The sequence below is a fragment of the Aspergillus pseudotamarii genome (assembly GCF_009193445.1).
Source record: "Aspergillus pseudotamarii strain CBS 117625 unplaced genomic scaffold BDV38scaffold_13, whole genome shotgun sequence".
Lineage (NCBI taxonomy): Eukaryota > Fungi > Ascomycota > Eurotiomycetes > Eurotiales > Aspergillaceae > Aspergillus > Aspergillus pseudotamarii.
Window position 1 is genome coordinate 280,528 of NW_022475027.1, and position 16,239 is coordinate 296,766.

General features: G+C 46.9%; 6 protein-coding genes across 6 annotated transcripts; 2 read left to right on the plus strand and 4 right to left on the minus strand.

Annotated features, from left to right (window-relative positions):
• Positions 1-94: 94 nt before the first annotated feature.
• Positions 95-1,184, minus strand: BDV38DRAFT_290777 (alpha/beta hydrolase; the record flags this gene model as incomplete). The annotated part of the gene is made up of 1 exon (XM_032061563.1): positions 95-1,184. The coding sequence occupies exon 1, from the start codon at positions 926-928 to the stop codon at positions 95-97; it is 834 nt and encodes a 277-aa protein (XP_031916077.1). The 5' UTR covers positions 929-1,184.
• A 1,379-nt stretch (positions 1,185-2,563) lies between these two features.
• Positions 2,564-3,970, plus strand: BDV38DRAFT_269419 (cytochrome P450; the record flags this gene model as incomplete). The annotated part of the gene is made up of 2 exons (XM_032056969.1): positions 2,564-3,562; positions 3,620-3,970. 2 exons carry the CDS (start codon positions 2,564-2,566, stop codon positions 3,968-3,970), a joined length of 1,350 nt encoding a protein of 449 aa, XP_031916078.1.
• Positions 3,971-5,239: 1,269 nt separating this feature from the next.
• Positions 5,240-7,511, minus strand: BDV38DRAFT_35615 (F-box protein). Its single transcript, XM_032063214.1, has 2 exons — positions 6,021-7,511; positions 5,240-5,956 (listed from the first exon to the last, which is right to left on the minus strand). The coding sequence occupies exons 1-2, from the start codon at positions 7,485-7,487 to the stop codon at positions 5,585-5,587; spliced, it is 1,839 nt and encodes a 612-aa protein (XP_031916079.1). The 5' UTR covers positions 7,488-7,511; the 3' UTR covers positions 5,240-5,584.
• A 1,094-nt stretch (positions 7,512-8,605) lies between these two features.
• BDV38DRAFT_280485 (uncharacterized protein) lies at positions 8,606-9,127 on the minus strand (the record flags this gene model as incomplete). The annotated part of the gene is made up of 3 exons (XM_032059318.1): positions 8,606-8,691; positions 8,745-8,851; positions 8,901-9,127. The coding sequence occupies 3 exons, from the start codon at positions 9,125-9,127 to the stop codon at positions 8,606-8,608; spliced, it is 420 nt and encodes a 139-aa protein (XP_031916080.1).
• An 850-nt stretch (positions 9,128-9,977) lies between these two features.
• On the minus strand, positions 9,978-10,751 carry BDV38DRAFT_269421 (ankyrin repeat-containing domain protein; the record flags this gene model as incomplete). Its single annotated transcript, XM_032056970.1, has 1 exon — positions 9,978-10,751. One exon carries the CDS (start codon positions 10,749-10,751, stop codon positions 9,978-9,980), a length of 774 nt encoding a protein of 257 aa, XP_031916081.1.
• Positions 10,752-13,274: 2,523 nt separating this feature from the next.
• Positions 13,275-16,098, plus strand: BDV38DRAFT_240847 (serine/threonine-protein kinase). Its single transcript, XM_032053942.1, has 6 exons — positions 13,275-13,457; positions 13,637-13,821; positions 14,199-14,250; positions 14,328-14,535; positions 14,589-14,745; positions 14,822-16,098. The coding sequence occupies exons 2-6, from the start codon at positions 13,815-13,817 to the stop codon at positions 15,616-15,618; spliced, it is 1,221 nt and encodes a 406-aa protein (XP_031916082.1). The 5' UTR covers positions 13,275-13,457; positions 13,637-13,814; the 3' UTR covers positions 15,619-16,098.
• Positions 16,099-16,239: the final 141 nt, after the last annotated feature.

The following is a 16,239-nucleotide window of genomic DNA, read 5'->3' on the forward strand; positions in this document are numbered from 1 at the left end:
TAAACTCTCGGTCTTCATCGACTTCCTTGTCTCAAACCCCTTCCCCGAAGTCTAATTACCAAGAACCTCTGAGGGGCCATATATCAAAAGAACCCTATTCTATCCAACTATGTTGTCTCAGCCATGCTTCACACATTGAGGGCCAGTTAGAAACAGGTAGATTTTCTGTGTCCAAGGCGAAACCATGAGGCGCATCGGCAAAGACATGAAGCTCAACAGATCCTCCACTCTTGGTTATGCCCTCGGCAAGACGATAGGCGTTGACAACAGGGACGACCGGGTCATTATTAGAATAAACAATGAAAGTAGGTGGCGCGGGAGAATTGAGCTGGACATCTGGCTGTAATGAGTCGTACAGAGCCTGCTTCTCCAGAGGCAGAAGGGGTGGCTTATCCGCAACGATAGTACGGCCGGCCGCATTTGTCGAAATTGGCCCATATCCTATAATAGCAAATTGAGCTTGAGGGACCGCTGGATCGGGCGATGTCCATGCGCTAGGATATTGGGCCAAAAGCGCAGCTCCGAGATGACCACCGGACGAGAGGCCGCAGATGCCTTGTCCCTGCGGGATGAGCCCGGATTCCGCCATCAGCTTGAACGCGCGTCTGGCATCATTTAAAGGCGCCTCGGCACCAGTAGTTGCGGTTGGAAACCGGTGGACCAGAACAAAGGCATAGAACCCAAGGCTGGTTAGCCATTTTGCAGCCGCGATACCTTCCCGGCCAACCATGAGCTGAACGTAGCCACCACCTCCGAGAATTAGCACTCCCCGTCCATTGGGTTTGGCTGGGCGGTAACCAAAGAGAAAAGGACGCTCGACTTTGGTGACAACTGCCTGGGCTAGATCGCCTTCCTGTGCGTCGAGTTCGAAGGCGCCATCCACTGAGCTCTCCCCCCACAGAGGCCAGCACAGGTCTGCTTCGAGCATTATGGCGTTATCAAGGGTTAATAGACAATAATCTTTGCAAGGAGTAGAAGTTGTTCAGCTAAAGTACATTCCTGTGCGGGGATCAAATATACTGAGTGTGGGCCTCGCGATAACATCAACCCGAAATACCGGATAGCTTAACTTTTCCCTCATCGGGGGATATTGTCGGCATTCGGGTCATTCTTAGTTGAACCCGATGCGAAGCACCTCAGGATCACCCCAAACGTGCGCCGTATCGTTGAAAGAGTTTAAACTCAAGCCTCAGCGTGTGGGGATATGTCCGTTCAATTGGATCAGGCGAGAGCGGTGTCCCATTGGACGGCTGAACGTTGGTTTCAACAGGGATTACCATGTCATTTAGAGGATACCTAAGGAAACCCGATAGATATTCCAACACTGTTAGACAATGAGCCGCATGGTGCAAACAGACGTGTGATATAGTCGGGCAGACCTCCACGGATTTCGGTTCCCGGCCGTTGCGGTTCGCCAGTGTTTCCTTGTTGTTTAGCTCAGATGTACATACTATCTCTCAGATGCGCTGTTGGGCTGATCATAGAGCTTCGCTTTCGGTCCGGAGCTCCTGTATCTCTTTTTCGCACGCTTTACATTGTTGCTCGAGCGAGTGGGTACGATTTGACCGGTCTGCGCGGAGCTTCTGTTGAGCGCGTCCATCGCGAGCTCGTTTCTTGTCAATGGAGCCGACAGACCTAGGACGTGAGGCCTGCATGTCTAATACATGATATCAACTGTGTATACGAGGTTATCAACTTATCGCGCAGTAGTTGAAGGAGCGGAGAAGGAAATCCCTCGAGCGAGTCAGTGATGTGGGACTACTCTCTAGTGGTAACCCACTCTCATCTATTTATCTCAAAGATGGTGTTTAGTAGCTAGTTAGCCTATAATCACCATCGGGATGATGCACTGGGCCAAGTACTACGATATCATAGGGCATGCTGTTGGTAAACTTGGTAATATCTCCAGGTTTTTGGGGAGCTCGATTTAGTCGGCCATAGGTTTCTCCTCAGCAATCACCAAAGAAAAAAAAAAGAAAGAAAGGAAGAAAGAAAGAACGAAAGAAAAAGACTGTGGGTGGAGACCCAAGAGCATGATCGTCATTTTCATGACTAGATGTGAATCCTCGGAGAACGGAATTGAACGAAGCCGATCGTTTCTACTCTATCGGATTGAATTAAGTACATGATCCGTCCGGCTATCTTAAACCGAGCATAGCTTTTCAATGCATAGGGATGTTGTATTACCCCATTCTATGCCTCAACTGGCCCGTTTAGGCATGGATATTATGCATGGTGACTGAACATTCTCCTATCACCACAACGTATACGCCGCTTTGCCCCCCTTTTTCAATGTGTACGGCAACCTCCACATTAGTCTAAAAAAAGGCTTCAAGTACCGTTGAAAGGCTATATATATATATATATATTGGGCCTGCCATCATTACACACCCTCTGCATCCTTGATTAAGCCACCTGGCTGGTTGTCGTCATGGCGTTTAATATCGTCCTGTGGCCCGTGATTGCCTTTTTGCTTTATGCCGTGTTAGCTGCCATATGGTACGTCTATCTTCACCCCCTTCGACGAATCCCAGGACCAAAGTCATGGATTATCTTCCCCATTATGCGACATGCTTCCGCTATCCGCGGGAGATTTGACATCGATATGCGTCAGCACCATGCTGTGTATGGTCCTGTGGTTAGATTTGGTCGTGATGAAGTGTCCTTCATAACAGCAGAGGCATGGAAAGATATATACGGTCACGGCCATCAGCAACTCCCTAAAGTTTTGATATCAGATAGCAATACGCTCGACATAATCTCGTCGAACGACACCGACCACAGTCGCTATCGCAAAGCTCTATCTCATGCATTTTCTGCCAAAGGGCTTCAGGCCCAAGAGCCTCTGATGAACAGTTACGTCGACAAGCTGATAGAGAGACTTAAAGGGGTTGCCGAGTCGAACCTACCAGCCGACATGGTCAAATGGTATAACCTCACAACGTTTGACATCATCGGTGACCTAGCCTTTGGAGAACCCTTTGGTGGATTAGATAACTCGGAGTATCACCACTGGGTGTCCACCATTTTCCAGTCAATCAAGGCAATTCCCTTTATACGATTGAAAGACGCATATCCCTTGGCATTCAAGGGTGTTCTCAGCCTTATGCCCGAAGGAATAATGGAGGCACGCAAGAAGCAATTAGAGCACTCAAAAATAACGGTTCAGAAGCGGCTCCAAAACTCCTCTGCTTACGACCGCGGTGACTTTATGGACTCGATGTTGCGTAATCGCGGCGAAAAGGGCAGCCTGAATGACTTGGAGCTGGAGGCCAATTCCAATATCCTTATTATTGCGGGCAGTGAAACTACGGCGACTCTATTATCAGGAGCGACATACTGGATATTACGCAATCCTGAAACGTTAGCCAAGCTAACGGACGAAGTGCGCTCTGTGATGAAGAGCGAATCCGAGATAAGCGCTCAAAAAGTCAGTGCCGAGCTTCCATACATGCTGGCTTGTTTTGATGAAGCATTCCGATTATACCCACCCGTGCCGACAGGCTTACAGCGGATGACCTTGGTTCCAACCTGTATTTCTGGATATGATATCCCTGCGGGGGTAAGATCAGCCGAGAAAACTAGGACGTGACGAACAACAGGGACTGACTTGATATAGATCAAAGTTTCGGTTCACCAGTCCGCAGCCTACTGGTCATCAACCAATTTTCACGCTCCAGATCTTTTCATTCCCGAGCGGTGGCTACCGGAAGCTAAGAGTGATCCAAGTTCACCATTTTTCTCGGATAACCGGGGTGTTGTGCAGCCATTTTCTACTGGTCCACGCAATTGTATCGGCAGAAACCTCGCTTATGCAGAAATGCGTGTGATACTCGCTCGAGTGCTTTGGAACTTTGACTTGGAGCTATGCGAAGAAAGTACACGATGGTCTGACCAGAAGGCGTACACCTTGTGGGAGAAGCCTTCATTGATGTGCAAGCTGAAATTGCGGGAGGGCTTTAGGGACTAGGATTGACCGTGGAATCCGAAGAGCCCGTCCCGGCTTTGGTCTGAGCGGGTTCTGGGTAGGATACGAGTCGTTTTTCTCAAACATACCAAGTCAAAGTATACGTTGGAACAATACAAACTATGAACAGCGAACAAGATATCACGTTGATTTGTTTTTAAGAGCCATGCGAGAACTTGTGCTATGGGCAAAATGATCAGTTAAAAAGCGATCCCCATTTAACAAAGATTCAGATATATTGGGTCTCCTAAGCTTGGTGATATGATAAAGTCTATAGAGGGAAACCTAGAAGTAGCTCCTATATGTGATCCTGGATACCAGTTTAAGACGATGTCTGTAGACTACTAATATATACTGTGCTGCTGCTGATTAGTGGTGAAGACTGCCTACTGTTTAGACCGCAGAAGCAACAGGGCAGTGAAATGTAAAAAGTAGCCATCTATTTGGAGGACTGCTTGTCAGAGGCTTTGTTCAATGTCGAACACAGCATACTAGTGTCAGTTTCACGTGTCCCTATCAGCTCGTTAAAGACTGCTTACTGTGTCTAAGCTTGTCCTTGACACACTAGGCTGGCTGGCCTTTGCGTACCTCATGATGGTCTAACTTTTCATGGTTAAAGCCAGGGTTGCTGTATAGCTCGAAGAAAATGTGCACCTCGCTATTAGCTAAGGGGTTTAGGTCTGAACGCCCGAGCCCGGGCGAGTGTTTGTCTGAAGCTGACGCGTTGGCGATCGCAATCTGCGCCAATAACTCCGAAGAGGTAAACTCGTTCCTTACACATCGGCTACTCCGGAATACCTATAGCATGGTCCGGTGCTCGTTCTACTCGCACTATGGATGTCGACAAATGCTGGACCTGTTCAAGTGCTCAAGTCCTAGGCTTGTTAGCGTAAATAACAATATGATTAATGTTTCCTTATGTTTTTGAGCAGATTGTACGACTGATCTTGTCGCTCTACCAAGCCCAAACCTTTATATTGTACTTACTAGCACTATCCTTCGTGCCATTGTCCTGAGGAATTGTTAAACCACCATTTGATCCGACCGGTTGAGCTTCTGCTACGAAGTTCAATGGTGAGTACTGCGCTTCAAATGTATCCTGTGATTCCTTGATCGTAGTCTTCCATCTGTTGGATGCTGCTTTTATTGTATTTGTTGCTTGTATTGATTCTCCACTAGAGATAGAGTTGGAAGCTTGATCGGCAAAAAGGTCCAGGTATCATTTGATTTCATTATGATAGTCATTCGATGTCGTCCTGGATGGGATCCTGCTCCGTATTGTCCACAGAGTGGAAAACGACGTGATTTTCATTGTACCTGTAGTCTCGCACCCGAACAAGCCAGGTTTCATACCTTTGTCCTTCCCTCGAAGAGTTGGTCTCCACCTTGCGTGCAGTGCTGATCAACAGCGTCCCTGGGATCGAAAAGGTCTCCTTGATACGCCTCGTTGCCTTCGTTATCATATTGACACACGGGCACAGTCCACGTACCATGGCCCTCGTCAGCAGCTTGTTCTGGATACACCACCAGGGTCAAGACCTGCTAAGAAATCGCAGAGAAGAAAGTTTCCACGAAACCCTTTAGACGCAAGTCTCCTTCATTAAGCAGGCTTTAAGTCTAGGCTGAGTCATGTGCACGTGAAGCCGTATGCTCCTGCTCATGGTCTTCACTCTCAGTCTCATCCTCCCACCCCTCATCATCATCCCCGGTTTCCATTACCTCCAGCTCATCATCAAAGTCATCAAGCTCGTTACCCAGCATACTAATTAACTGCAACAGCCCAGTTTGTGTTGGCGAGCGCCAAGCCTCTGGTGCTGAAGAGCCTATCGCCGTTGTACCTTGGGCTGAATCGGCCGAGGAAGACTCGTCGTTAGAAAGGTCCGGGGCTAAGCTGACAACGCGGATGGCTTTAGTTGGGAAGAGACGGGTGTGAGCTTCATGTTCCTGTGGAGCCGCATCGCCTGGAAGGGGATGGCGCCAACCGAGTGTCTGCAGGTTTTAATGTTAGCTTTCTAGCTTCTGTTTCCATATTAGCCACTGTGGTGGAACATACCGTGAAAGTGGTCATAATCGCGTCATCATACAACGCCATGAAACTAACCGGCACAGCAAGCTGCGGCGCGGAGCTAGTGAGCAGCGAATATGAAGCGCGAGCGGGACAGTCGCTGTCTTGAATTCTATTATCGTCGTCAAGCGCCACTACATAGATCCGGTCTTCAATCTCGAACATCAGGCGGTGGTTGCGCACAGATAGCCAACCACCCAAGTCAAAGCCCGACCCATCCGACTCGCATTCAATTAGGGAACTGTGCGCCGCGAGACTACCTGGGCCGTGCAGAGCTTTGCGCCAGTCGGAGCAAACGAAGACACGGCCAGCGCGGGAGAAGCCGACGAAAACGTTGCCGTGCAACATGCCAGCTCCCCAATCGTCCTCGCCATGCCTAACATGCCCAGGGTCACTGGGCGGTGGGAGGGGACCTTTGGCAATCTTGAGGGGCGTCAGGCTATCTTTGCGAGGTGCCCCCAGAGGAAATGTTCGATTTGGCGGAAAGTGTCGCATGGCTCCCGCTAGGGCCGCGCTCTCCGAGATAGAAGTAACAGCCGGTGGGCTAATATGATACTTGTCCGTACAATGCGACGGCTGCAACGAACCCAAAAACGCGCCAGACGTTTTATCATAAGCATGATAGCCTTCCCTCCCCATGGAGTAAATCACGGCATCTTTGCTTTGGTCTAAATGGCCGATGGCGCCATGCTCGATATCAACACGCGTGGTCAACTTGGGGGGTCGTTGCGTCATGTCATACACAAAACCCCGTCCCTGGCTAGACACTACACAGAGTGTCCAGTAAGACAGCTGAAAGCCTCTTGTCTGACAATCGTGATTCAAAACCGCGATGCGCCGGAACTCTCCACGTGCTGCGCCTTCCAGACCCGCCTGCCAGACCTCGACTGCATCCCCTTCGCGATCAAAGACAGCCATCCCGTCTTGATACTCCAGATGTGCGTATGGACGAACCGCATCCTCGTCACTATCTAACGTTGAAGGAAGACGCCACAGAATCTGGCCCGTATCCATATCAGTGACATTTAGCCCACCCGCATGGGATGTCGAAACGAAGAACCGACGCTTGAAGTCCGGGCGAAATCGCCAGACAGGATCGTTGCCGATTTGCACTACCGCCTCCCGGCAAACTGGTTGGGACTCGGCCCAGTTACGGGCGAGCAGCGTCTGGCGCTTACAAAGGTCCTTCCATGACGCTGTGCCTTCGAACAGCTTGGTGAAGCTAGTATTGTCGGAAAGGAATGAGAAATCACGGGCACCTCCAGGCGGTTGGACGGTTTTGGATTCGGAGGTGTAGATGGCTTCTTGATGTGTGACGTCGATAAATTCGTGCCAGGCCTTGGAGACTGCGGTGAGGGATGCGAGAGCAGAGATTGGGGTGAAATCCAAAATTCGCAGAACGATCTCAGGAGGCAGGACGGTGAGAGGGTCCGCTACGGGTTGAATGGCGGTCATCCTTGAAACAGCAACAGTTTTTTTTTTTTTGGTCGAAGTATGAAGTTGTTGCATGGGTGGAGGGAGGGTGGTATGCTACGGGAATACTGTCATTCCTCACCGCCTTTCTACCAGACTAAGTACTCACTAATTTTCAGGGCAGGTTACAGTCAGAATGTCCTCTAGTAGAGCTCATCATCCCATGAGCCCGTCCTTAACATCCTCCCTTATATTGACCTCATTCATTAGAGAACTTCCGAGTTTGCTCATAGGGAGACAATTTACCGATTCAGGCCAAAATCATGTCCAATTCAAGACTAATCTCGTTGCAACTACGTGAATATTCGCAGAATGAGAGAAGCAGAGAGCTCTAGGAGTAGGTATAATAATATCCTTCAACTTAGTACCCATTCGCTGGACATCATTTGAAGAAATCATTTAGCTAAGGAGCGTTATGTGTGTATATATTTGTTTCTTTTTCTTTCCTTCTTTGCTGCTATGCGACTAGCAGGTTTCTTCGAGCCTTGTTAATTCTCTTCGATAATGGCTCATCAGGCTGCTTGTCTTCTCCCAGTGACACTGACCGGATGTATAAGCTCCACTTATGTTATATTTGGCCATAAAATCTTCCTGGACAACCCAGACAAGGCACATCTTACTCTATATTCTCATTTTCGTATCCCTTGTGATTTACATGGGGAATGGGCTGACCAATTGTCACACTGAGTGAATGTGGTTGACTCGCCTCCAGTGTCAGAGCAGTTGCTTAACTGTTTTCGGATATCGACTGTATGTACATTGCCTCCAGGACATAGTCCACTATGTCTCGAACCAGAGGTTCACAGGAAAATCCATCCGTCACTTCCTACATGACATGTGATTGGTGTGTTATTACAGGTCATATATAGTTATGTAGGACCCATACTTGAATATCAAGGACCTAGATTCAACAGATGTGAGTATATTTTCTTATTTTCCCATACTCCATTTCTATAGCTTTAAGCAATGTATCCACAAGTTCCGCCAAGCCAACTTATTGGTATTCTCAACAAATCACCCTATACATCCGGTGTGCAATTTTCTGGAAACAACAAAACCAGGATCATACACAGCCTGGACGTACTGGTCTGATCCCTGAATCATTCCCAAGCTTGGGCGTCTTCAATGGGCACACCGGTGTAATTGAAGCAACCCAAAATACCATCTTTGTTGAACACGACATTATCTGGAAGTTCGAATTAGATATGGCTACTATTTGAGGGTAATAAGAGCACTTACTTAGATTGAAAAGACAATTCTTCTGACCTTCCTCGCCAAAGTATACACAGGTCAATGTGGCAAGTTTGTCAAGGCGACATTCCCTCACGCTGGGCAAGAAATTTCCACTGCTTCCAGTCAGTTCGAAGTACCATCATCCTGTGCTAATATACATACTCAGCTTCAGCTGTTATATCACCCCAGTCGTTGAGCTTAAGGCAACGGTTCAAATCTAATGCTGACTTATACGCCTTTTCATCGTCTTTCTGGTTCTTATATCTGCAGTCTGCAACTAAAGTGCGGCCATTGACAGTTAATCCAACCTTCCTACATGTGTCGAGAAAGTGATTGGCAGGCACTAAAGTTGCAAGTGCAAAGCAGAAAATCAACAATCGTTGATACATATTGTCTTCATGAAAAACTTGATATAACTATGAAGATCTAAAATTTAAACTTGCAGGGCTCTGTGCAGGACCCTCAACTGGGCTACTTATATCTCTCCAGGACATAAACACATGGTGGGTCGTTGTTTGGATCTACAACGTTGATTAGCTACATTTGCTTTCCAAGGAGGTCTGTTCTTCCATGATCCTTTGAGTTGCTTTCAAAACTGATACATTTTGTGCCTCCTTTCGAGCATGAAGCGCTCATCATCATAAACTGCAAGAAATATATCATATCGCTTTTAGTCATTCCTACATAACCATTACTCCTTCCCAGCGCATCATTGTGACTCCGGACATACTTTCTTTTGTTTCCTCATACAGGTGACTGATGTGATTACAGTAGCCTTTATTACCATTTCTTTGATAAAATGGTATGAAACCAGCAGTTCCTCCTCTGCGAGACATGCATAGTGGATGTTATACTCATTCATCAACACTTGGTTGTGATCAGTTCTTCATTAACCGGCTGTGTTGGTAGTACAACGGTGGATTTGTAACGTTTGTATACCATGAATGCGATGCGTAGCCGGTAAGGGCTATCGATTTAACGGATATTGAAAATAAAGAATTGCTAGAAAAAAAATCAAATATGAAACTATTCTATACTTAGAAAGTCCTCAATAAAGTGCAATTTGCTCAAGGGCAGAATGGCTTGGGAAACCCAGATAGAAGACCGGGGGTAATTATAGCTGTATATATCATATTTTTCCATATTTTAACTTTTAACTGCATTCAAAAGTAAAGTACAATTATGGGAAGCGTGTAACTTTGGATCAGGCCCTATATCCACGAAACCAACAAGTATGAGCTAGCGCCAGGAGTACACAATCAAATCAAATATGTAGGGAGTCTCTTCAGATTCCTTTGTATGCTGTAGGAGCTCAACAACAGCTGCACAATCATTTCTCTTAGCCCATTCTATAGGCTTCCGAGGGATGGGTCTTTTATACAACCGTTCATGGTTCATCAAGAAGAGAGGCACTAGGTAAAGCCCTTCTTGTCTTGCCCTAGCTTCAACAATGTAAATATCATCATCCTGACACTCAGGATCCGCACCGTAATCTAAAAATATCTTCACAGCATCTATATGACAATACTCAGCGGCCCAACTCAAAGGAGTTCGGCCATACATGTCTTTTAGATCCGGGTCAATGCCGGTCTTCAGCAAGATTGCAATAATATCAGTATGGCCATACAATGCTGCCCAGGAGAGAGGTGTATAGCCATTCCTGTCTTTATCAGTCGGGTCGAAGCCGCTGTCTATGAGGGTCTGGACTACTTCTGCACTTCCACCGTATACCGCTGCTGACATCGGTGTGTGACCAAGGGGGCTCCATATGGCATATTGCAGATCAGACTCGTTGGTCCGCGGACAATATCCTAGCAGCTTGTGCAGAGTTTCGGCGTTCCCTGTTTCTGTTGCTTGCCATAATGCCCTGGCTGTGTTCTTCTTGTAAAGTGTAGAGTTGGAAATGGAGTAGAAGTGCCGACATACTTGGCTGAAATAATTAAGTGTTGATTTGCTGAAATATCTCTGAATATGCAGAAGGATCTCGACGGGGAGATGGACTAAATTTGCCATGAAGAATATTGGGGATATACTTTATTGAGCAGGATATGGCGAAACTTCAACTGGTTGGATAGTTCAACGCTTGACGAATAGTATCTAGATCTGGATTACATTTTGCAGCCTTTATAGGACATGAGGTTTAACATCTACCAAATGATTACCAATTATCGGCTGTGAAACCGCACTTCCTTTGCTAAGAGTTACGTCCCTTTGTCAAGCTACCAAAGCCGAAATGAAACACTCATTCTTTATATGGTGTTTCATCTATGTCATCTCATTCTATCAAGAGAAATGGTATAACCTGTCAAGCAGAAATAGCATTAGTGGAGGGCCATTGTAGGAAGTCGAATGGGGTGATTCTCGGTCACATAATCTCAATAAGGCTCAGGTGCCTTCATCAATGAAAGATCGGATGTATAAGATTGAATTCTATCAAATTATAATGTTTGTCCCGTTCAGGTTTTGAAACACAAGAGAAGATGCTCAAAGAAAGTTAAGTCATCTTGATCTTACCGCAGTACCTACATCCATAGTCCGAGGGAGCATGAATAGCTTGGCTATGGCCAGTTTACGAACTATGAGGTATTCTCGCAATCTACTTCGTACAGAAGCGTTCGTACTTGATGATTATGCATTGGATTTCAGTGGCTACTTTTTCTATCTTGTCAGCTTTGGCTGCCGCCGAGCCTGACGTCAAAATGGTCAACTTTACTGTAAACTGCAAATCTTGGCATTTGGACAATTCTACGTCCCATACAATCTCGGCAACGTGTCCCGACTGGGATGGGAAGTATCAAGACAGTTCTTTGGACTTGAATCATTGTTATACGTACAATCAAGATCATCGGCTCGAGTTCAAGGTCGAGTATGTACACCGTGTTTGTTGGGGATTGATTGCAAAAGGGGGAGAAGAAACTCTCACTAACATACTGGCGATAGTGGAGCTGCATTCGACACTTGTATCTCGTGTCAATTGGAGACGGACCCAAAGAAACCCTCACTTCTTACTTGCGACTGCAAGATAGGCGGGGATAAAATGGCCGTATGGGGTCATACTGTCACAAAGAATACAACCTTGGGTATGAGACCTCTTCATCTTCATCTCTTGGCTTTTTTGAAGTTCAAGTGCTTACTTAAGACCTACAGACTCCAATATCTTCAATAGGAATGGTCAATTGGTCTGCCGATCTTCCGTGCATGACGATCAGGATTGATTTGCTGCGGGAAGTTTGCCTCTCCTGTCGTCACCTAACAAGTCTTTGTCTTTTTTCCGTCCGGTATATGTCTGTGTGTCTGATTGTCTTTCGTTCTCTTTGCTATATAGGACCAAAAGGGGAGAATATGATTGGGCACAGTATCTGCCATCTTATAAGATACTTCCAAGATGAATAGTTATTTGGATTTTAGCCCCCCAGAACATATACCGTATAGAAATCTGAAATTCTCTAAGTATATAAACTGACGGTCCACTTTACTATCTTCTACCTACCGAGTGAGGAAGTGAATATACTTATATTTAGTCTATTCAAACCTGCATAATAAATTTCCTAGTTGTCCATGTGGTAATGCATTCAACTTTCATATAAGAATAGCTTCATAAGATGACTTAAAAGTCTGTAGCTGAGCACGCATACTTCATTGGGGCATTTTCTGAGCATGAGATCTCTGCGCAACAGTGGGAAGCTATGCTGAACCTCCAACAGCTCGGGTTATGCATCCACCCGACAACTATCGCTTGAGCTTCACAAGGAGCTATCATAGAAAGCCCTCCCCCTTACATGCGTGTGAACATGATAGGCACGTAGGCATGGATGTTTCTAGATCAAAATGTCTCTGGTTCAAATTTGGTAGACATTCAAGTGGGAACTGTAACTACCCATGAGTTTGGGGGAAAGAGAAAGATCGGGAAGAGGAAAGTTCGGAGCTATATTTGGTCCCTGGAAGATTGATAGGCTGTAACAACTACTGAATTGGTCAAGATGGCCAAGACACCAGTTTGGATGACTACTAGTACATGGTCATCTAGATTAGGCTAGTGTTTAAATGGTAACCTCCAGCCAGGTCTCAGTCCAAAACGGCAGGGCTGTCAGATTAAATTAAAGACTCAGCCACTAGAGTTGACACGCATGATACGAAAACGAAGTACCTAGAATTCCCTAGTTGTTCTAATTTTGCTCTAGAGAAGAGCCCCTCCATGGGTCTTGTCAATAATAGTGCATTTCCTGGCTGCGTATTTTTATTGCCCAATTGGCTTTTGATATTGTTGAGATTTGTGGGGAAAGGAAGGAGGATCAAGAGGGAGCAAAAAAAAGGAAGCCTGGTAAAATACTTTTCTTACTACTCTGTACGTGGGACAAGGCTGAAAAAAAACTGTGGCTGTTGCCTGTCGGAGGTCCTTTTTCCCACATGCAAAATTAATGGACAACGGAAGTGGGCCAATCCGCTGTCCCAAATCCGTTCCGAGCACAGCCACGGGGGTTCAACTAAACTCTATCGGAGGGGCCAGACTGTGAACTTACGTTACCCAATGCCCACCTTCACTTTCCCTCCTCTGGTTTACTCTCGGGCTGGTGTTTCATAACCTTCATCTTTTATATTGGTCCACGCCTGAGGCCGACTCAAATCTTTTGTTCAATTGAATTTTTTTCCCTCTCCTTTCTTTTCAATATCCTTACGGTGGAAGGTAACTTCCGCCATATACTTACCGCGACCGTTCAAGTAGGTACAGTACCGTTTGTTTACTCCAGTCTCACCCCGCCCCCTAATCAAGTATGGAGACGGCCTTCTCAGTTCAACGGCTCATCTGAGGATCTGCGTCGCTGGCACCATCTCATCAACATTCCCCTACAGCAGCATTCTTTCCCCCCTCCCTCACTGACTGTGATATCTTTCTTCAGTCTATACCTGAACGATAATCATAATAGCCTGCCTCTCTCGACTCTCTGAACTACGATTTCCTCTCCGCCCCGCCAATCCCTCCTCGCGTGCGGGGTCTCATCGGCATCAAGCCTACTGCGTTAGCTCGCCGCACATTTAATTTTTAGTGACTTAGAGCGGTCATTCCATTCAGGCACAATGAGTTGTGAGTCTCTTCGTTTTCTCATCGCTTTCGTATCTTGTTTTGTCAATTGGACGGAGTCGAAATGTTGCTCTTTCTTCTTGATTGCCCCGCCCGTTGTTGAAGCCTATTTCTCTTTCTACATCAACCGGTGGCGTGCTCCATGCCTGCCCAAGTCTGTGAAATGCTCTCGTCAACTGTTGTGGTAGCTCTGTGGAGCAATGGCGCCAGCCTTTGGCTATGGTTTATCTCCTCGTGGTTACATGGTCTGAACATACCACATCGCCCGGGTTTTTTTTTTTTTTTTTTTTTTTTTGACTCGCCCCTGGACTACCGACCGTGTTGCCTTGACGTTTGAAGGTTATTGTGACAAATGCGCTGACCATGGTTTTGCTTTACAGTCACTAATATGCTCAACAAGCTGTCGGGACAGCCCGAGAGTTATGAGAAAAAGTACGGCATTTCCCTTGCGGTTTATGATTCCTTGACATACCATTGGACAGCTAGTAACCAGTGAGGGCTTGCTTTAGACAACTGTACAAATTTGGGAGAACACTTGGTGCTGGAACGTACGGTATTGTTCGTGAGGCAGATTGCAGCCGTGGGAAAGTCGCTGTGAAAATCATCCTGAAGAAAAATGTCCGGGGCAACGAGCAGATGGTTTACGATGAGTTGGAGATGTTGCAAGCCCTTGACCACCCAAATATTGTTCATTTTGTCGATTGGTTCGAATCTAAGGTGGGTTCCTTTTACCGCGCGATACCAGTGTCAATAGTCTAACGGTGCCAAAGGACAAATTCTACATTGTCACTCAACTAGCCACCGGCGGTGAACTGTTTGATAGAATTTGCGACTACGGAAAGTTTACAGAGAAGGATGCATCTCAAACTATTCGGCAAGTGCTGGACGCAGTCAATTATCTGCATGAACGGAATATTGTCCACCGAGGTTCGTTTTACACCTTCCACCCTCTTCCATGGTATAATACTGTGTCATGCGCTAACGCTGAGTCTGAATTACTTAGACTTGAAACCGGAAAACTTGCTTTACCTCACCCGTGACCCATCCTCGCCTTTGGTTCTAGCCGATTTTGGCATTGCCAAGATGCTGGACAGTCCGAGTGAAGTATTGACTAGCATGGCTGGATCTTTCGGTTATGCCGCCCCCGAAGTTATGCTCAAGCAAGGCCACGGCAAGGCTGTCGATATGTGGTCTCTAGGTGTCATCACATACACCCTACTGTGTGGCTATTCGCCCTTCCGGTCCGAGAGCCTGACCGATCTAATCGAAGAATGCCGTAGTGGCCGCATTATCTTCCATGAACGCTACTGGCGTGACGTCTCACAGGATGCCAAGGATTTCATCCTTACGATGCTCCAGCCGGATCCATCAAAGCGTGTCACATCCGAGGAAGCCCTCAAACATTCCTGGTTGAAGGGCGAATCTGCCAGCGACCGTGACTTGCTGCCTGAAATCCGCGCCTACATCGCCAGGTCTCGCCTCAGGAGAGGCATTGAGATCATTAAACTGGCCAACCGCATCGAGGCACTTAAGATGCAGGAAGAGGATGAGGATGACATTCCTAGTCCTGCTGACATGGCAGCGTCTGCTGAGGACTCTGGCAAATCTGGAACCGCCCCAGCCGAGTCGCCAGCTAATGGTGAGGGTGAGGCTGGTACAACAAAGAAGCGGAGTCTGAGCAAGGTCGCACGCGGAGCTATCTTCCGCGAAGTTGTTCTTGCCAAGGTTCGTGAGCAGAAGGACACCGAAGAACGCGAGAGGCTCGAACGTGAGGCTCGAGAGAAAAATGCCCATGCTTGATTTCTGTTATGCTATGGCGTTCAAAGTGAGAGCTCGTTCATCCTTTTCTGACCAGTTTTGAGGTCAAGACGCATCATCTGAGTTGCTTTGTGAATATTAACCTCATGATTCCCCATCCATAATTCGAATGGTTGTATACAGTAACTATTGTTATTCTTGAGAACTTTCAGTACTTGTTCTTCCAACTCCTTTTATCTTTTAACTGGACTATCTCTTTCTACCTTCGTATCCATACCATCAACAGTTTTCACTCTTCTTCCAGTATTCAACATCAGATACACTAGCACTTGTCCTCGTAGTCATTTTGGGGATGACCTTATCAGGTGGATAGGCATCACGTGCCAGGCCACCATTGACCGTTCGGTGCGTGGGCCAATCAGATGACGGGTGTCGGGGAAGTGAGCCCCAGGCAGGTGATCGACTGGGGGGGGTGTATAAAGGTACGCCCCGTAGGCGGTCGTTGAATCTCTTATATGATCTCGGCCGGTTCATTCTTTTTCTTCACGCTCTCCGGGCAATATCTATTACGTCTCGACAACTTTTGATCCTCTCCTGTGTTTGTTCACCTCTTCTTTCCCCTCCCTCAACCTTCCTCTCGTCGTTGCAACATTTCCGCGGCGG